Below are 22,371 nucleotides of genomic sequence, written 5' to 3'. Positions count from 1 at the left end.
CTTCGGAGTTTATTTATAGATGGAAGAATAGTACCGATCTCATGAAACACTTTGTAAATCTTATCGCGCTGATTATGAGACAATTGAACTCCATTTTTAATACATAAATCGTTTAAAACAGCCTCGATGTGATATTTACGATGATATACCGATTCTCGCCGTATTCTATGTATATTTTCATAAAAATCAATATACTCACTGACATAATCATAACTATGAACCAAACCGCAATTTAGACAGACATCCATAGCATTTATATTTTCTATATCCTGCTTACTACAGCATTGCTCAGCATCCTTGATACCTTTTATCAATAGTTGATCACAGAAAGGGCATATAGGTTCTTTTAAATTTTTTAATTCATCGTGGATTTCAGAATTACAAACCATTATATATATAACACACATAACTTCACAGCACAGCTGTGTTTGGCAGTAAATTTCAGAATAAACTTTTTGAGTAAACTTTTGAGTAAACTTTTGTGTAAACTTTTGTGTAAACTTTTGTGTAAACTTTTGAGTAAACTTTTTGAGTAAAATTTGTTGAAATATGATTGGTCAATAGAAATCACGTCATTAAAAACATTGTACTCATTAATCATTTATAACTTATGGCTAAAACCGTAAACTGAATAATTATGTATTTAATGTTGATCCTTACGAGGCCTTCCCCGTCGTCGTTTCTGGTCTTCAGGTATACACTTTAAACGTACATGATTTTTGTCTTCATTTGATATGTCTGAAGATAGCATTTTAATAATACAAATATTTGTTTTAAGGATGCTCTGAATACAATACATTTTATTAATGAAGGCTATATCATTCGAGCTTTGATCAGATTCTAAAAGGTGTTTGATATTTAATGTTATATCAGTCATTCTATATATATATTAAAGAAAATAATTATCTGTTTATATCTAAACGCACTATAAAACTACATAAGGCTATAATTATCTAACATATATTGAGTAGATATGTATTAGATGGCATATCGATTTTCGCAGTATTTAGTACTGACTTTCGTTGTATTATAACAACCAATAATATTTTATTACTGGTTATTAATATATATGATATACTTTATTCGTATTTTTTGCTCTTTTTGATACTTCCTTTGGGTCTAACATTTGGCATTTTTTATAAAATCACTGGGCATATCTTTTTGGTTCACATATTCGAATTTCCAAATGAATTTGCAAATCACAACACATCTATATCATATATTTAGATTTATATATTTTTATTCTCTTTCTGCAGGAAAAAGATCATTGCAATCAAGGAAGCCATTATTTTTATCAGAGTAGCATTCATTTACAAAACACAATATAACTCGATAAACAATCAAATGATCGTACTTTAAAATAACGCATTTAATACCATCAATAAAAATCGATTCAACCTCTTTTTTAGATTTGGTATCAATAACTTTACAACCATGAACATCAAATCCATAAACTTCAAATTTCGGATGCGTCATTATTTTAACTCCATCTTTTTCAATAGGAATATAAGTATTAAAGAAGCATTCCAGACAAAATTTTGACATAATAATATATATATATTCAACCGAATTTTGAAGTTTCAAAATTACATTTTTAACACCATCAATAAAAACCGATTCAACTTCTTTTCCCGAACAGGTATCGACAACTATGCAATTATAAGTGCAGCCAAATTCTGGGAATTGGGGATGTAAAAATATTTTAACTCCATCTAATATTATTTGTTCGCCTTCTTCAATAAAAGTCATTTCAGGAGAATGTATATCATCAAATGTTATCTTTTTAGGTTTTTCCATTTTACGTTCTATATCATAAAATATTTCTTTCGGTATTTTCATTTTACGTTCTATATAATATATAAATAAATAAATTCTTATATATCATCAATTAAACGCATCAAAAATATTTATAGTTAATGATATAAAGAAATATTATTATACTATAATAATGGGAAGAAAACAAAAATATTTTAACGATACTGACAAAAAAAACGCTATTAAAAAAAGCAAAACCCAATATATGCTTTCAAAATCTTGGAAATGCGATATTTGTGATTATAACAGTAATTTAGCATCAAAATGGATGCATATAAAGACAAAAAAACACATCACAAATAGTATATTAGCCGGTCTACGAGATGATGATAGTTTTGAAATAATCGATGAAGAATGATACATATAATCAACACATCATGCACTTTTACAATGACTAAATATATAATATATCTAGTTATTTAAAAAAATGAAAAATCAAAAAAATTATTTTACTATAAAAACACTTAAAGAAAAATTAATTTACTATAAATATGAAAATGGAAAAAAAAAATATCTCATCTAATAATATGAACGAATCAGATCTAGCTAAGCTATCGAAAACCGATCTTATAAAAATGATATTATCACTAAAAGCAAACCAACCAAGAGTTTACAAACCTAGGCCTCCAAAAGCAAGCCCACGACGAAACGTTAAACAAATGGTTCAGGATTACGAAGACAAAATAATATTACCACCTCTTGAATTTAAAGACGATTACAAGCCTGTGCCATTGCCAAGAAGTAAAAAGCCTGTTCCATTGCCTAGAACTAAGGTCTCAAATGAATTTAATTTCGATGACAGCATTTTTGATTCAACATCGAATGACCAACCTCTATTCAAAATAACTGAAATCGGAAATACAGCGAATAAAAAATTCAATGCTTATACCAATGAATTCAAAATAAATGTACGTAAAAATTTCATAAATAATAAAAATGATGTTTTCAGTGTCTTTGAAAAAATGGTTGAAATGACAATAAAGAAAAGGCAGTTAAAAGGTAATGATAGATTCAGATTGGTAATTTCAAATGATGAATTAGATCATCCTATCTCAACAAAATTGTTAAAAGTTTCTGATTTCAAGTTAAATCAACTTTCAGATGTAATCAATACGTTGGAGTATAAAGAAATAAATTTAGAAAATTGCAAAATAATTATTCAATCTGTTAAAATACCTTCAGGTAAAGGTCGACTACATTTATCAAAACAAACAGTAAATAGGAAACAATGCATTATCACAATAAAAAACACCGACTCAATATGCCTTGCTAGGGCAATAGTAACAGGTTATGCTAATTTACACCCTGAGAATTACACTACAACTCAGTTGAAAGATGGATTCAATAAAAGTAGGAAACTACAACAAATTCAAGCCAAAGAACTTCATAATAATGCTAATGTTGAAATTAATGATTATGGAAATTCTTTAGAAGATGTAAATAGCTTTGCATCACATTTAGATATTGAGATTAACATTATCGATTCTGAGCAGTTCAATGAAATCATATATACATCCAATAATGGTAAAACGGATAAAATTTATTTATACAAAACACGGAATCATTTTGATGTCATAAAATCAATGACAGCTTTTTTAGATGTAGCATATTACTGCCATTCTTGTAAAAAAGCTTATACGAGACGTGATAAACACAAATGCCCCCAAAAATGTCTATCTTGTTTCAAATATTTTCCAGATGGAAATAAATGTAATGGTAAAGACGTTACATGTAATCAATGCAATCGTGTTTTTCATGGTAATACTTGCTTCAAAAACCATACTAGTAACCGATCGAAAAAAGATAGTGATGATTCAGTATGTAGCAGTGTAGCAAAATGTTTAAAATGCAATCAAATCATACTAAAACCATATATTAAAATACATAAATGCGGTTTCAAAATGTGTAATAATTGTAATAAATATTGTGAAAACAAGCATGAATGTTTCATGAAAAAAATAAAATGCAAGGGTGGAAATTGCATCAAAAAGAGCGAAAAAACATGCCGATTAAATAAAAACATTCCCAAAAAAGATTATTGCTACTCATGTAAAACGTATAATGAAAAATATTTATTTTTCGATTTCGAATGTACACAAAACACTGGAACACATGAAGTTAATCTTGCTATCTGTCATGATTTTAATGGTAATGAATTAATCTTCAATGATATTAAGGATTTTTGTAGTGGTATTCTTAATGAAAAATATAAAGGATACACACTTCTGGCTCACAATTCCAAAGGGTACGACTCCCATTTTATTCTTAAATGGTGTATTGATAATGGTTTTAAACCTTACTGTATTTACAATGGTGCAAAAATCATGATGATGGAAATAGCACAGTTAAGGATCAAAATAATCGACAGTTTAAATTTTATTCAACAACCATTATCATCGTTTCCTAAAACGTTTGGTTTAAACGAGCTGAAGAAAGGATATTTCCCACATTATTTCAACAAAATTTGTAATCAAAACTATATAGGAAAAATACCTTCTAAAAAGCATTATGGGTATAATCAAATGAAAACCCATGATAGACAAAAATTTTTACAATGGTATAATGATCGTGTTAATGAAAATTATGTTTTCGATTTCAAAAAAGAATTAATTGAATACTGTAGGTCAGATGTTGATATATTAAGAAGATGTATGTTAAAATTCAGGCAAGATTTCATGAATCAAGAAAATATCGATCCATTAAAATACATCACAATAGCTGGTGTTTGTATGGCTATTTATAGAGGTAATTATATGCCTAAAAATACCATAGCTGTGATTGATAATGTTGTTCAAACAGAAAACCATAGTGCAGTTAGTATTGCATGGCAAGATTACATAAGTAATAAAAATAAAATTAAAATTCAACATGCCTTGGAAGGTGGTGAAAAAGTTATCAAATGCAACAATAACAAATTAAAAGTAGATGGTTTTTGTGCATCTACAAATACTATTTATGAATTTCAAGGTTGTTTCTGGCATGGTTGTCCACATTGTTACAAACCTGATGTAATCAATAATAAGAATCAATGTGATATGGGTACTTTATATAATAAAACACAAGTTAAAAATAACAAAATAACAACTGCTGGTTACAATCTCACTGAAATGTGGGAATGTAAATTAAAAAATGATAAATGTTTCCAAAAATATTATAAAAATGATTGGAATAGAGAAGTGGTTAGCCCACTAAACCCGAGAGATGCTTTCTTTGGTGGTCGAACAAATGCTACAAAGCTACTTTATAAATTCAAAGATGATGAATACGGAAAATACGTAGATTTTTGCTCCTTATATCCCACTGTCCAGTTCTATAAAAAATACCCCATTGGACACCCTATAAAAATTATATCACCAGAAAAATACGATAAAAAATGGTATGGACTAATAAAATGTAAAATTTTACCACCAAAAGGGTTATATCATCCTGTTTTACCAGTGAAAATCCAATGTGAAAAAGCTGAAAAGCTAATGTTCCCTCTGTGTATATCATGTACAAAAACAAAGCAACAAGCAAAATGCCAACATAGTGAAAGTGAGCGAGCATTTATAGGCACATGGACAACAGATGAACTAAATAAGGCCATTGAAAAAGGCTATAAAATTATAAAAATATATGAGGTTTGGCATTTTGAGAAGTCATCCGATGATCTATTCAAAGGTTATATAAAAAAATTCATGAAGCTAAAACTTGAATCAACAAAATATAATTTTAAAAATAACAATGACGAGATGATTTTTAGAAATAAAGTTAAAAAGAATTTAGACATTGAATTAGGTGAATTACATGAAAATTCAGGTTTACGAGCTATTGCAAAAATGTGCTTAAACTCACTATGGGGGAAATTTGGTCAACGAAATAACATGAATCAATGCAAATACGTAACTGATATAAATGAATTTTATCAAGTAGTTCTCGACGATACTATTGGTAATTTAAACATGAATTTCATAACTGATGAGATGGTACAGATGAGTTACACTTATAAGGATCAGTTTGTTGATAATTCCTATAATACAAATATCTATGTAGCCTGTTTCACGACTAGCAGTGCACGGTTAATGTTGTATGAAAAACTTGACTATTTGGATAAACAGGTATTATATTTTGATACAGATAGTATTGTGTATATCGAATCCCAGAATGGTAAGACAATAGAAACAGGCGATATGCTAGGCGATTTAACAGATGAGTTAGACGGTGATGTTATAAAAGGTAGCTTCGTAAGCGGTGGCCCTAAAAACTACAGTTTCATATATGGCGATAATAAACAGAAATGTGTTATTAAAGGTTTTTCCCTTAATCATGAAAATTCACAAATACTAAATCACACAAATATGATTAAGATGGTTAAGGGCGATTTTAAAGAACTCACATTAGTAAATGAAAATAAGATAACCAGACAGAATAAACAAATTGTTAACAAATATGAGGAAAAGGTATACAGCTTTGGATATGACAAGCGCGCAATAAAATACATATCAGATACCAATATAGAAACATATCCATATGGATATTAATTTGACCTAGGGTTTGAGCAGAGCGAGCGATTTGATTTTTAAACGCACTAAGATCCAAGATTTAAAAAAAGAGTATAAGAGATTTTTTTATTTTGATTCTAGGGTTGACCTAGGGTTGTTTTTTTCAGGCTTGGTTTTACAGGCTTGGTTTTCTAGGGTTTGAATTTCAGTTTTGGATCCAATATTTGATTCCAATATTTGAATCCATTTTTGATTCTATTTTTGATTTCATTTTTGATTCCATGTTTGTCCCCATATTTGTTCCAGTCGGCGGGCAGTAGTGATGTACTACATCTCTAAGGCAAATTTGCCTCAGAGTGTAGTACATTACTACTTGTTTGGCCTAAAAGTTTTGGAATCTGACAGGAAATGTCCATTCTTTGGCTCTGTTATTACTGTTGTCTGTGTGACTGTGTTAAATGAATTCTTGTTATTATATTTACCACTGTGGTCTTAGGATGTTCAGAGTCTTTACTTCAATCCAAGCACCACCAATATGCTGCGAAAGGTTGTACAGGTAAAGCTTTTGTTTTTAATTTTGTCACATTTAATTATATCAGAAACCCTTTAAGGGTTGAAACGTGTAACTCCCTATGATTCGTATCGTACAAAGCATTGCACTGAAAATGTTTGTTTCCATAAGTACGTCATGATTTTGAAAATCACGAGAGGAAAAAATAGCCAATCAAAATTTCAAATTTTGGATTAAATTCACAGCGTGCGCTAGCTCGCGCTGGATGGCGAAGTCTTGTTTTTTAACAAGTTGGTTGAATAAAGTTTAATTAAGTTATCTCTTTATTCGTCAATATTTAGTAGTTGAGGCTAAAAATTCAACGTCACTTACATACAACTTCTTATCTGAAAGAAATTTACGGCGTTTAGTTTGGAAAATAAGAAATTCACTGGAAAACCAAAAATGTTGTTACAAGTGTGTGTCATTACGATTACAGCCCATTTGCATGCAAACTCTTTGTGTTTTCAAATATTGTACTTGGCAAATCTGAAAGTTAAAACGCTGTGAACACATGATGTTTCAATGTCTTATGAGTTTCTGTTAATATGCAATTAAGTCTTTGATGACCTTTTGCCCACAAAATTGTATGTGAAATAAGTATCTTTTCTTCTAAACAGCATACTGGAGTAGTTCCACACAGCCTGCCGCCACAGCAAAATGGACCTACCCAAAGTTCTGTGGAGAAAATTAGTGAGATCTACAACATTCAGAGACTCAAGGTATAAATTGAATATTGCATTGTTCCAGAAAATATCCAGTCACCCGCCCTTCCCATGGAAGTTTTTATGGTTTAAACCTTCTCAACTTCCTGGATATTCCAGTTCAGCAGCATACCGTATTTACTCGAATAAGCGCCGCGGCGCTTATTAAATTTTTCGCGCCTCAAGTGCGGCGTTTATTCGAGGGCGGCGCTTATTTGAGGGCGGCGCTTATTTAAAATTTGGACACAACAAAGAATCTAATCTTTTACAGTAACTAAAAATAGCGTCTTTTGATTGTCAGTATTCGTCTCTTGCTGAAGAGAGAAGTGGCGCTAGCTGTCCTGGCACAGTTTGCGGCCTTCACAACATTTACAGGACTACGTATTGTAAGAATGTTGGATAGAAAACTAATGGGCGAGCAGTAAAACAATCACATTGAACTGCAAAACATCGCTTTTGATGAAAAAGGAATGTCCAAGTTTGTTATAGAGTTGCTTTGTAGTGCTGTTTTAAGTAAAATGGAATTTCTCGAATAAGCGCCGCATCAGGACGGCGGCGCTTATTCGGGGGCGGCGCTTATTCGAGTAAATACGGTACTTTCCTTTAGAAACTTTCACTGGCTTTTGAAACCTTCCCCTCTCCTCTCAAAATTTCCAATCACCCACCTTGGGGTGGGTATGGATATTTCCTGGACCCTTGCACAATTTGAATTTTTATGATCTTCCCATGTAAAGCAGTTGTGGGAGACGCAGTGGTCTAATGGTTAGCGTGTCAGACTCTTGATCGAACAGCCCGGGTTGCAGCCCTGGCTGGGGTCACTGTGTTGTGTTCTTGGACAAGACACTTTACTCTCGGGTACCGGCAAAATAATGCTGGGGGTAATCCTGCAATGGACTAGCATCCCATCCAGGGAGAGTAGAAATACTCCTAGCCGCTTAATGCTACCGAAACCGAAATAAGCTCTGGCAATATGAGCCACATGGCTCAAGGCTTACCGCCCTTTGTAAAGCAGTGCTTTCAAGGTGCAGCTTAGCTTTACCAGTAATTATTTTTTACAAACTATTACATACTGATTGGCTTTTTAAGCGATGACGTGTAGTGGTGACGTCATCGCTTTATGCCATCGAACGACCGATCGGATCTTTTTGTCCTTTTGTCTTTTTGTCGTTTTCGCGCGATCGAACAGAAATCAAGTTTAACTTAACAAGAAATCGCCGCGTAAAATACAAAAGCAAATATTCCGGTGCAGTTAGAAAGGAGCACTACAGTGTATAAACGAAAGAGACTAATTATATTCGATAAGTTCTAGTAGTTTAAGAAGACAGATATTTCTAAATTCTTTTAATAAACAGTACCGTACTGGGCCGCGTGAGTGAGATACCGTTTGACCTTAAGCTTGCTCCCGTGTATCGTATGTTGTTTATCGACTTTATCGGCGTCACGCTACAGAATAACGCGCAATCGAACAGAAATCATTTTTAACTTAGGGCCTGTTTATAGGGAGGAGAGTTGTCCCTGGTAGGAGGGTTACCCTTCATACCGAGCCACCCCGGGCGAGAGAGCTTTTCATACGTTTCTTTGTAAATAGCTGCGAACTGTTTATATGAGAAATTGCAAAGTTGGCTCGGGGGGCAGGGTGACCCTGGGTGGAGGGTCACTCGCTTTGAAGATAGGGTGACCCTTGGGAGCGAGCCAACTTTTTTTCCATATAAACAGTTTGGTTATTTTTGCCTCGCCTACCAGGGACAAGTTGACACATACGGAGCATGCGCAAATGTTGCAATCGGCCAAAACAACATCGAAGTCGGCGGTAAATTTGTCCAAAGTGGTCTTCGTCGATGTTTCAGCGTTCCTGATTTTAGAAAAGGCCGCCATAATAGATATTTCAAAATAACTCTCGCCAGTCTTTTGAACCGAGAGGGCCAAGTTTTGGCTCGGTCAACAGGGACAACTTTCTCATATAAACGCTCGGTAAAAGATAGCGCGGGGGAGAGGGTAACCCTCCTACCAGGGACAACTCTACTCCATATAAACAGGCCCTTAACAAGAAATCGCCATGTAAAACACAAAAGCAAAATATTCCCGTGCAGTTAGAAAGGAAAACTACAGCGTATAAACGAAAAAGACTAATTATATTCGATAAGTTCTAGTAGTTTAAGAAGACAGAAATTTCTATAAAATTGCCGCTGTGAGCGAGATACGGTTTGACCTTAAGCTTGCTCGCGTGTATCGTATGTTGTTTATCGGCATCACGCTACAATACAACGTAAGCTTCGTCAAGGCATCAAAGGGAAATGTAAAAAAATAAAATATTAAAATAAAATATTACTGTTGTTCAATTGAGCAAATCTACGTCAGTTCTCTGTTTTCTGTTCCAACACATTTATCATTAGCTATCATTTTTTATCGTGTATAAATAAAAGCACGATCGACAGGAATTGATGTCACGTGGGTCAAGTCTTGGCTCACATACTTTTCTACTGCCATTTTAGGTGGCTGCTTGTTATTCCAGAATGGGCAGTATTAGAAGCTTCAAGCAGAAGCTGTGAGAACTATACTTGTCCTTTAAAGATGAATTCCAGTCCGTACTGCGCAATCTCGGCTGCAATGTTTATCGGAGCCCAACACGAAGGAATGTTTACAAGCAAAACTAAAAATTCCGCGACAAACTTACCTTTTTCTTCATTATTAACGCCAGATATCCTTGCAGAACAAATAATAACGAGTAGAGGAACCTTGACGCTATTTCAAACCGACGTTTCAGCTCATCGGAAATTATTGAAGTAAACGAAGTGTAATGGCGGACTAAAAAACTTCATGTATGCTGTCACCGAAGTGTAACGTTTCAACGAATTCAAAACAAAAACGAAAACAAACCCCGAGTCTGCGCAGTACGGACTGGAAATCAGCTTTAACTCTTTTTCTTTTAAAAATCCCATATTGAAACGTCATTGCTTCTGCACGCATTGCGTGCCGTTTATTTAAATTAATTGTACTTGGACTGAGAGTTCACTGATGGCAATTTATTTGTAACTGTGTTTGGTAATGTGTCAGCCAGCATGTTGTTAGTGGGTCAGTGTTGTGTCAGCCAATCCGTTGGTAGTGTGTCGGTGGGGTGTCAGTGGAATGTTGCCTTGGTTGATGCGTTTTTGGGATCAGGTTCATTATCTTCACTAACTACTACAGCTGTAAGTCCTAACAATTACAATGTAGGTGCACTACAAAATGACCTGCTTCCAATCAAGTTTCTTTATATTTTATTCTCAGAACCCACTTGCACTGACAATAACCATCAAGTACGTCTTAAAATCCCGTGAAGAAAGAACCAAACACTTTGTGGAGGTTTTTAACTTCAAAGAATTTGGAATTGCTGCAGCTTTCCATAAGGACTAAACTGATGTTACACGTACAGCTGAACATTTATAGTGACATCATTAAAATGTAGATAGTATAATATGATTGTACCTGCATATTGTCTCAGGTGGCCCTGCCATGGGGGAATCCCGTGTCGCTTGTACCCATGTCGCTTTTTTATCGCACTTCACGTCGCTGTCGGTACTGTAGTAAAATTGAAGGAAGATTGCTTGTCGTTGTTGGAATTTAAGTTTTACCAAAAGGGTCGTTGTTTTTCACAATTTTATTTTATGTGCTGCAGCTACTTTTTGGGCCATGTCGCTTGTTGAAATTTACCCTGGCAGGTACTCTCTCAGTGATGTGCTTCCATCTCATAACCAGCATTAAGGGAATATAAATCATAGGAATTAGTTAGGACATTTTAGGAATAAAAAGGTTAAGATGGCTGATTCAGTTTAGTTTATGGGTCATGGGACAGAGTCAGAGCAACCTTTTTAACTCGGAAAAGAGTTGTAGTGGGCGAAGTGAATTCACTCCTTCACTCCTTCACTCGTTTCCTGTTAGACATATGCACGCAATGCGTGCAAGTGTTTTAAGGCCTCTAGAGAATTAGACCTTTTCTCTGATACCTACATTTCTTGTTAAATTACATAAAATTAACATGCTTAGTCACCAACCGAAATATTGTATTAATGTCAGTTTTCTTGAAATAAGATTATGATATTTATTCAGCTATAAGCCGAGACCGTAAACCTTTGGTTTTTTAGAACCAGTTAGAAAAAAACTAACCCAAAACACTCAGCTGAAGATGAATTTATTTCAGTACGATTTGGTGAAAAAAAATCGCTCGACTTATAGCCAATGATATTATTATTATTATGTTTCGTTACCTTCAAATAACAAAAAGGAAAAATAAAAAGAAAGAAATCAATTTGCAACAGATAGGAACTCTATCTCTTGGCCTTTCGGTCTGCTCTCGATCAGTATTTGATGACAATCAAAGTGAAGTAAACAGAAGTTTGGAAAGTATAACATCATTTGTATTAGCAAACCTTCAGTATTTGTCAGTTTGTTGTTTTCGATTCTTGTTTCATAATAACTTTTCCGAGTTTAGTGGCTTATAGCCACTTTTAGTTATTTATTTCAAAAGTAAAATGAAATAAAAGTTTCCACTAAGAGACAGCATAGTCTTATACATTTGTGTAGACTAAGGGAAAGTTCATTTAATATAACAAGGGAGGGAGGGGGCAATGAAGATATTGAAACTCGAAGCTTAAAATTTTAGCAGCCCCCCTCGCTAGCGGTTCAATTTTTTAGGAGTCAGGAGTCCCCCCTTTGGTAGTCGAAAAATTTCAGAGCCCCTCCCCCCCCTCCTCGTTCAATTCCTTTGCTCCGCTGATAAAAGATCGCTAGACTGTATCAAATACGTTTACCGTTATTGTCTTTAGTGGTTTTTACCATCAAACCTCGCAGAACGAAGCGTTCTCAGGACTTCATCACTTTTCGATATTACACCTCGAACTAGCTTGTTTATAATATAACCTTTTATTGTATATATATTGTAATTTTTATATTTATAGTTTATATTTATACCTTAGCTTGTTTTTTACTCTGTAATTCAGTTATTAATACTGCAATGAGTGTCTATTAAACATTACATTATCATTACATTTATACTATGGCGGATCCAGTTGTGATGAGATCCCTGTTGAGTTCTTGATTATTTATTGATTTATTGTCGCAGAGTGCCTAGTCTTCCATTAAGGGGTCACTGAGAACTGAGTACTACCAATACTTGATTGATAGATTTATTAAAGCTGCAAAGTAGTAAGTTTGTACAATCGATCCGACATCCAGTGAGAAACAAACAGTAAAATTTCTTGTTACAGAGTAATCGTTTATTATAGTTCCCGTTAGCAGATTTTGGAATCTTGTTGAAACAATGTGGTTTTATAATAAAAAGGATGGGCATGTCTAATTGCTGAAATTTTCTAAAGCATTTTTGGGATTTACAAGAGTGTAATAATTCAGTACTGAGACTACATTTGTTATATCTTTGACAATAGAAAGCAAGGGACCGCGGACGAAAATGCTGCTGTGTACGTAGGAGCTGGCGACAGCTCTAATCAGCCAAAAATAAAAATACAGAGACAAGATAAGCAAGGCTGACACTACGTAGAAATGAAAAAACCTTAACGGGACAACGACATGATAGAGTCCAAACTGAAAGTCAAAAATGCAAACTCTGGACAGCTGTTTCGACCTGATTGGGTCTCTTCAGCAGAGTATATGCCGCACAGAATAGAACAACCAGCGCAAAGACAGTTGTCTATAAAGTGCTCGTGGTAATGACAATCCGGATGGGCTCAAATTCAAACACTCGCCCATTGATCACAGCCGCGTGACTATTGCTCAATAGGTCAAGAATTCGAAATATCAGTTTGGACTCTATCATGTCGTTGTCCCGTTAAGGTTTTTTCATTTCTACGTAGTGTCAGCCTTGCTTATCTTGTCTCTGTTATATCTTTAGCTTGCCACACAACCAGGCGGACTGTAGAGTCGACAAAACTTTTGGATATCACGCCATTTAGCCCCTCTTTGTAATAAAATCGTTTTAACTCGTCCAATTCTGTCATTATTCGACCAGGGCGAAGTTAGCAAATAATCGCGACAATGAAAATTGACAGTGCACAGATAAACAGTGTCCGTAAAGTGGGGTTGACAAAGTATGACAGGGTGTCACTCGGGACGCGAAAAAGTGTCCGTTGTCCGTATTAACGAGTGTCCGTATTAAGCGGGTTAATTTAAGAGAAAATGTATGAGGTTTTCGTCGGGACCAACCAAATTGTCCGTAATTCTGGGGTGTCCGTATTAAGCGGGTGTCCGTAAAGCGGGGTTCCACTGTACTGAGACTACATTTGTTATATCTGTAAACCATGTGATATAGCTGAGTTGCACAGGTCATTATACTGTTGAGTTGAAAACCATCCGATCTGTTTGTTGATGTCATGTGTTGGTTTTGAAGTACACAAATTTTCGGAGCCCTCCCTTCCTAGCCCAACAATTTTTTCAGAGCCCCCCCCCCCTTCGGGTGTCTAAAAATTTTCGGAGCCCCCCCTCAATATCTTCATCCCCCCTTGTTTGTTTTTGTTTACATACAGCTAAATTGAGAAAGGTTGTCGGGGAAACAAAAAATGCACCCCCATACCCTTTACCTGCGTCAAACAATGTTGCGACTGACAAACAGAATGGTAAGAAAACACCTTGTGTGACATTTCATGGTTGACTAGTTCCATCCGATATTAAAATCATTTTAATCAACATTCAGTGTTGTATTGAATTCCCGTTTAAAGATTGAATAAGCCCTGAACTTATACAACTTCGTAAGGGGTTTTGGGTGGGCTTATAAACAGAGGGGCTTATACCTGGGAGGGCTTATAAGCGGAAAAAAAATATTTCAAACAAACCACGACAGTGTTGATCGAAATACATTTTTAAGTTTAAATGTCATAATAAAGGAACATCCCCCCCCTCCTTCAGTACTGTCATCTAGTAGAGGTGGGCTTATATCCGGGGGGCTTATAACCCGATGTATTTTTTGTTTCCAGGTAGATCATGGGCCTATAACCAGGGGGTGGCTTTTAACTGGAATTTTACGGTATATCACAACAGTCTGTTAAAATAGACCTTGAGGTATAAGGACAGGGCTCGAAAAAAAAAAAGCTTGAATAGCTTGAATTCCAGCATGCCCTTCAGGTCAGAAAAGCTGCTCTCAAATTTTGCCTGCCCTAATTCAGTTGTATGCTTGTCATAGTTAACATTAATTTAGTTTACAAATTGGTGTGGGCTTCCAAGGGGTAAAAGCGACAAGTGACATGACCCTGAGTACCAGCGACACAGAACATTTTAACAGTGACAAGTGACATTATTACAGCACCGAAATGCGACAGCAACACAATAGGAGGAAAAAACGACAGTGTCGCCTAGCCTGGTTGGCTAGGCGACAAGGGTTATTCCAGGAACAATGCGACATGGCTACCCCTCTTGGAAGGCCTCATTGGTGGGCAAACAACTTGCCCAGGCAGGCAGTGCTTGTTAATGGGAACCTCTTGCAGCATGTAAACAATATATACATTAATGTGTAGTAGACAATTAGCTGAATAACTAGCGTACCAAAACATTATTTTTGGTAACCAAAGCAAAGCCGTGTTGTTTCTCTTCAGCTGCTTGGAGGTGTATAGTATCGGTACTTTGCTAATCACCTCCGAGTTAACCAATCAGAGCACGCAAAAAACACTACATGGTACATGTATACACCTAATTGAGGAAACGTTGACCCTGTGAAAAGCATAAACCATGAACGATACGAAGCTTAGTAACATTTCTTTTATTGATAATCAAGATTTTTCCTTTCTTCGAAAGCCTTATAATAAAGAGCATGATTTTATGCAACCTGTCGACTTACATTTGTGGTATCTTGTCTATTCTGCCCAGACAAACATTATTTTTCGATTTCCCAGTAAACATTTGGGTCACATCGTTCATAGTTTATGCCTTTCATAGGTCAACGATTCTTCAATCAGGTATATACTAAAAGTAGTGATAATAAGGTATTAGGTAAAATGTAAAGATAGAAGTGAATAAGTAGGATAAATTTGTATAAAATATTAAGAGCGGAATTCTCTATCTTTTTAGAATTTGCGGACAAAAAGGTTAAAATCGAATTTTTTTTTATTACGCCAAAAAGACGCTTTGGGTGAACTATTTTTGAAAATGTTATGTAAAACTTCCAGCGAGTTTTATTTTTTGAGAAAACGAGGAAAGTTTGTAATTCGAGCTCATGCTGTCTGAACGCCGAGGAAAACTAATTAATTGACAGCAATTTCGTGGCATTTTAGATGCGCTCGTTCTCAACTTCAGAAACTTGCCTTGAGTTCATTTTTACATGAGTATTTAACCATCCCTAGGTCTTCCTTTTAAACAGAAAATCTTCCTGAAATATGTAATTGTTGACACATTTTTACCGCGTTAAAAATTCTATTGATCGCAATTTAATTTACATACCGAATTTGACCTAACTTCAGAGGGCTAGAACACCAAGGGTATACGCTTCTATAGGTAAAACATGGGTTCTTCGGAAAGCCCTATTCTTCCCTCTTATCATATTCAAAGCGTTAGTTTGGCCCGTAAAGAGTGAGTGCGCTAGCACGAAAAATATACAGGCAATTTTGACATGTTTCCGCCATAATTTCCATTCTGCAGTCAACCGGGTAATGTCGAACTTAATTGTTAAAACGAATTAAATTTGGTCTTATGCTTCGCCGTTATCAGTTTCAATGAGTTTAATTTTTTGCAACAAAACTACAATATCTCAATTTTTAACAGAAAGGAACAGTTTTAATAAAAAAAATAAATAAAGCAACAAACAAGACATGCTCACCTTGCAATTGTGCCGCCGTTAATTTATGCGAGGGAAGAGAATTGTCGCTGTATGTTGTTTTCATTTCCACTGAAGCGTTTCCTTCCACTTCTCAGTTTTAAATATAAGAATACCCTTTTTACGCATATACATCTCAATTTAGACGACATTCCTGACATTTAGCAAGAATCTTATCCACCAAAACGGCAAATTCGTGCTATGTGCTGTTTGACTATACTCGTCACGCAAGAGAATTTATTGATATCATATTTCCAACACAAGTTGACGTGACGTAGGACGGACCATTGAAATATTCCGATGGGGTGTTGACTTTTTCCAAAAAAACTGTTTCAAGAAAAAAGGGATGCGACATAGTGCATAGTTAAAAAAAATAAGGTAATGAAAGAACCAAAACGAGAAGTAGTTGTCATCTTTTAAAGGAGGAGTTTTATTTTTTTTGGGGGGGGGGGGGTGGAGGGATCGTATTAAACATTTGGATTTTGTGGGGGAACAGGGGAAGACGTTCTGATAAAGAAAGGGACAATATATTTAACAGGCATAATCAAATCCCTCCCCTTTAACCCCATCGGCAAACTAAACGGTCCCAGGAGCCCCCAAATGTCGCTGCAATGCTTGTTCCCGGCCCTAGAATAAAATCCTCCAGACAAGTAGGTCAAAAATGTTTGCCCCCACCCTCCTCCAGCAAAGTACGGAACTTGATACAGTGTACGGGTTATTGGGCAATATATTTGCGTTGGCTCTTCGAGCTGGTGTCATTTAGATTTGCTACACCGCATTGAGTCCCAATAAGAACGAGAAAGCTGTCTGCGGTTGCAATCTTCTGTATCGGTTCTAGTCGCGGTGGTGTCTCGCCAAGTCAACCTTTCACGTAATATACGATCAGCCTTGCTTTCAGTTGTCTATATTTAATTGTACGCCCATTAGATAAATCTGTTGTTTTTCCGACTCAGGTTTTCTGCTGAATTTAGAATGAAAATATTCTTATGAACATTCTTATACTCGTTTATATCGTTTAACATTTCCGTTTAGTACTCAATGGGTATCTATTGATCATGTCAGTGCCGTAGCAAAGGTAAAATAAGGGAGGAGGGGCACGTGAGCGCCGGAGGCGCGAGCTGCTAGCGGTTCTGGGGGCATACCCCCCCCCCCCCCTCCCCTGCAGAAAATTTTGAAATCCAGAGGCTTGGAAATGCTATTTCCAGCGTTTTTCAAGAGCTATTTGTGATTTACGCATATTTCGAATTCTTTACTTCCTACACTGTCTTAGCAAACCAATGCACATTGAAGAGAGCATAATACTATTAACGTCAATTACAAAATAGAAAACCGACTGTCTCTGTATCATGAAACCAGCAAATGTTTCACCTTTTAGAGTCATCATGGTAATAGACTACGAGCAGTCCCTATTTTTTCGCAGAGTCCGTCGAGCTTGAAGCGAATTTTTTTTTCGAAGAGTTCGTCGAGCTTATAGCGAAAAAAGCGAAAAAAATTACGCGTGGGGGGAGGAGGCGGGGCAAGGCGAGAAGCGTAATTTTTTCGCTATAAGCTCGACGGACTCTGCGAAAAAATAGGGACTGCTCGTAGTCTATCATGGTAAGTTTGTAGTTATTTAAAAACTGTCTGAGTTGCCTTAGAACTTTTAATTAGCACGTATGTACGTTAAAAAAATGAGTTATTGTTTCAAACATCTCGGGAGATAAAATTTTATTTTTCAACATTTTATACAGGTCTGTTTTTACTTTTCGGGAAAAAAAACTGGGGGACACGCCCCCCTGGCCGGCCCTCCACTTGCTACGGCACTGCATGTACTGTTCATCGAACTATCGTGGGCATCGAACATTTTGGATAGTGCAAATTTTTATCGTGTTATTGGATAGTAAAAGGTTTTGCCGTTTAGAGACGGTCCGTTCTATTCTATTTACAAATTTCAACACAAAATTATATTCTTTTCAAAATCTCAGTCTCAGATTTATTCTTAAAATATTTTTAAAAATTCGCAAATTTCAGCCTTGATATTCTTATTAACTAGATTCTTATAAATAAAAACAGTGTATTTTGATCTATTTATGTGTGACACTAATAGACGTCAACTATACTTCTTACAGGTCTGAAGAAATTTTGTCCGAATATTATGGAAAGATCCAGTATCCGTACACATTAAAAACATTAATTTAGGGTGGTTACAACTCGTATTTGTATGTCAGATCATGATGTTCCCTATTTTTTTATTACCGTATTTTCTCAATTAAGCACCCCCGGCGATTATTTCGAACTTGGATTGGTGGACCCGGCGTTTATTTGAAGCCGGGGTTTAATCCGGGCCGAGCGTTTATTAACGGAAGGCAAATTTCTGTCAAATTTTCAGATTGATTTGTTTTTGTCGATCTCCGAGACCAAGGGGCAGTTTTACAAAGCAAGGCGATTTTGCTCTTCGTTTTGCCCCGAAAAACTTTCCCTGGCCATCTAAGTTTTACAGTTTCTCAAAGGTACATTATTGCGGATTGAACACGTTTATGTTGCGACCATGATTTATGACAAAAGGAACATAAACGGTATTTTAACTACACAAAAGAGCATGAAGTAAAGGTTATGGATACAAAGTTTTAAGTTCATAAACGCCTCGAACTGAGGGTTTCTCGTGATTTCAACGCCTGTAAGCACTAACACAAGAACGAAAATGCGTCAGTAAGAAAGACGGGAATGCGAAAACTAGGTGAATAAGGTTATATTTTGTTGTACAACGTCCATCCTAGCTATGTTACGCCAGCGTTCATTGAAAATTCCAAAGTAGCATACCGAACTAGTTCCATTCATAGCAACGAACGAACGCCCCCGGCGTTTATTAAAAAATAAGCAATTTTGACCCGGCTTTTATACGAGGCCGGCGTTTAATCGAGGTCCGGCGTTTAATCGAGAAAATACGGTAATTTAAACCATGCGGCGGCTGAAATTTTATCCGCCAAACGTAAACCGGGCGACCATTGCTAATTTCTTTTGCTTGTAGCTGACCTAGAACCCTGGTGAACACTTTGGGAGTAGCACGAAAAAATGCGATTAACGAGAATAAAGGCGAGCGGAAAAAGTTGCGAGGGTCTTCTGCAGGCGAAGTAGCGGAAAAATTTATTCATTCTCCCTGTCTATCAGAACAACCCAAAACTCTTTCTTTTCTATTTATTTTTACACATACAATAATTAAAGATAGAAACTTCACGGACAGTTACTCAGAGTTTCACGCACGAAGCGATCATCAGACTGTACCGTTAGATGCGGTGAAATACAATTTAAACTACGTTCATGGAGGACGGTTGGAACGATCCTGTCTCTGATTGGCCGCGTAGTACTTGTTTTCGTGCCTGCACTTGCTAACAAGCTCAGATCTTTTGTTCAAGAGGGTGGATCTGTCAGCTGATAGTATGCAGAGCTTCTCCGTCAGACACAAATTGCAGCGTGACGGGTTTCCCCTGTAAGCGCTTGCTCTCGTGACAATGGACCACTTGATCGAAAATTCGGTGTTGTTGTCTTTCAGGTCCCAAATGTACTTTGATAGTACAGTGTCGTGTGAATGCTTGCGATGTTTGAAGGAAAGCTTATGGTTATTGAACCTAGTTTTGTTTTGTTCTCGTTTTGTTTTTTCAACAATGCACTATGTCACATCCCTTTTTTTCTTGAAACAGTTTTTTTTGGAAAAAGTCAACACCCCACCGGATATTTCAATGGTCCGTCCCTACGTCACGTCAACTTGTGTTGGAAATATGATATCAATAAATTCTCTTGCGTGACGAGTAAAGTCAAACAGCACATAGCACGAATTTGCCGTTTTGGTGGATAAGATTTCTTGCTAAATGTCAGGAATGTCGTCTAAATTGAGATGTATATGCGTAAAAAGGGTATTCTTATATTTAAAAACTGTGGAAGTGGAAGGAAACGCTTCAGTGGAAATGAAAACAACATACAGCGACAATTATCTTCCCTCGCATAAATTAACGGCGGCACAATGAAGGTGAGCATGTCTTGTTTGTTGCTTTATTTATTTATTTTTATTAAAACTGTTCCTTTCTGTTAATAATTGAGATATTGTAGTTTTGTTGCAAAAAATTAAACTCATTGAAACTGATAACGGCGAAGCATAAGACCAAATTTAATTCGTTTTAACAATTAAGTTCGACATTACCCGTTTGACTGCAGAATGGAAATTATGGCGGAAACATGTCAAAATTGCCTGTATATTTTTCGTGCTAGCGCACTCACTTTTTACGGGCCAAACTAACGCTTTGGATATGATAAGAGGGAAGAATAGGGCTTTCCGAAGAACCCATGTTTTACCTATAGAAGCGTATACCCTTGGTGTTCTAGCCCTCTGAAGTTAGGTCAAATTCGGTATGTAAATTAAATTGCGATCGATAGAATTTTTAACGCGGTAAAAATGTGTCAACAATTACATATTTCAGGAAGATTTTCTGTTTAAAAGGAAGACCTAGGGATGGTTAAATACTCATGTAAAAATGAACTCAAGGCAAGTTTCTGAAGTTGAGAACGAGCGCATCTAAAATGCCACGAAATTGCTGTCAATTAATTAGTTTTCCTCGGCGTTCAGACAGCATGAGCTCGAATTACAAACTTTCCTCGTTTTCTCAAAAAATAAAACTCGCTGGAAGTTTTACATAATATTTTCAAAAATAGTTCACCCAAAGGGTCATTTTGGCGTTATAAAAAAAAATTCGATTTTAACCTTTTTGTCCGAAAATTCTAAAAAGATAGAGAATTCCGCTCTTAAAAACTAGTTATACACTGTAAAGAGTTGTTTTGGTGTTTTACAATAAAAGTTTGTAGAAATTAATTTCTTTCCTAACTAGCATTATAATATTTTTTTACTGACTTCACTGCGTGTATTCTACAACTCCACTAGATGTTTACCATGAATAGTGACTAAGTTTTGATACTAAATACCGGACTAATATCTCAAGGGAGGATTTAAACTCGAACGAACAATATATCTCTGCCACCTCACTTTGTCGTATCAGTTTATTTAATCGTATCCGGCAAACTATGTACTAATTAAGTTAAGACTTCAGTGAATTTTATTCCTTTGTATAAATCAAAACAGTTTTTAGAAAATAAATCAAAAAGTCGTTATTAAAGGAAATCATCTTGCTTTCATGAAGTTCAACAACAACAAGTTCTAGCTTCTTTAAAGGCAAATTTTATCACTTTACTTGCTTTCGTTTGTAAACATGTTTTGGCGGGATAGTTAGCGACGCCAATGAAAAGTCATTTGATTTTTTCGGCTAATGGTTTATATGCCAGATTATTTTTTATCTTTTTGCGGTCTTGAGACGTAAGGTCGCAAAAACTAACAGAGGTTATAAGATTACTTCTCTTGTCCATGTTCTTGTACTCTTAAACACAGGCTTTATACCTCAAGCAAATTTTGCACACTGTGCCCGTTTATAGAAGTGAACTTCCAGCTAACCATATGTGACAGGGAAGTGACAACGCGTACACTGAATTGCATTCGATTGGTTTACCTAATCTGCAAAGAAGCCAAATGCTCCCTCTGAGGCATTTTAAGTTAACACGGTATATTCTATCGATCAACAGCCTGAGGTTCTACACAACTTGCAAAAATTTCGAACGATTTTTATTTCGGACAAAACCTACATAGCCCTACATAGCCGTACATAACCCTACATAGCCCTACATAGCCGTACGTAACCCTACATAGCCGTACATAGCCCTACATAGCCGTACAAAGCCCTACATAACCCTACATAGCCGTACCTAGCCCTACATAACCGTACATAGCCGTACATAGCCGTACATAACCCTACATAGCCGTACATAACCCTACATAGCCCTACATAGCCGTACATAACCCTACATAGCCGTACATAGCCCTACATAGCCGTACATAACCCTACATAGCCGTACATAGCCCTACATAGCCGTACATAACCCTACATAGCCGTACATAGCCCTTCATAGCCATACATAACCCTACATAGCCGTACATAGCCCTACATAGCCGTA

The 22,371-nt window shown here is 35.9% G+C and overlaps 1 protein-coding gene across 2 annotated transcripts in view; it reads left to right on the top strand.

Moving 5' to 3' along the window:
* LOC144632796 (uncharacterized) overlaps positions 1-22,371 on the top strand; it is a 131,420-nt gene that overhangs the window by 87,311 nt on the left and 21,738 nt on the right. Inside the window, exons 16-19 of one of the 2 annotated variants that reach the window (XM_078491526.1) lie at positions 6,793-6,852; positions 7,467-7,568; positions 10,818-12,086; positions 12,123-12,572. The exons of the other annotated variant lie outside the window; for it this stretch is intronic. Of the exons in view, the coding sequence (XP_078347652.1) occupies positions 6,793-6,852; positions 7,467-7,568; positions 10,818-10,943 (288 nt within the window). The 3' untranslated portion in view covers positions 10,944-12,086; positions 12,123-12,572. Of the gene's footprint in view, positions 1-6,792; positions 6,853-7,466; positions 7,569-10,817; positions 12,087-12,122; positions 12,573-22,371 lie in introns of those variants that run through there. 2 annotated transcript variants of the gene reach the window in all.

Source organism: Oculina patagonica, chromosome 12 (assembly GCF_052425735.1).
Source record: "Oculina patagonica isolate OP01 chromosome 12, crgOcupat, whole genome shotgun sequence".
Lineage (NCBI taxonomy): Eukaryota > Metazoa > Cnidaria > Anthozoa > Scleractinia > Oculinidae > Oculina > Oculina patagonica.
Note: the sequence above shows the minus strand (reverse complement) of the source record. Positions and strands in the feature narration are given on the sequence as shown.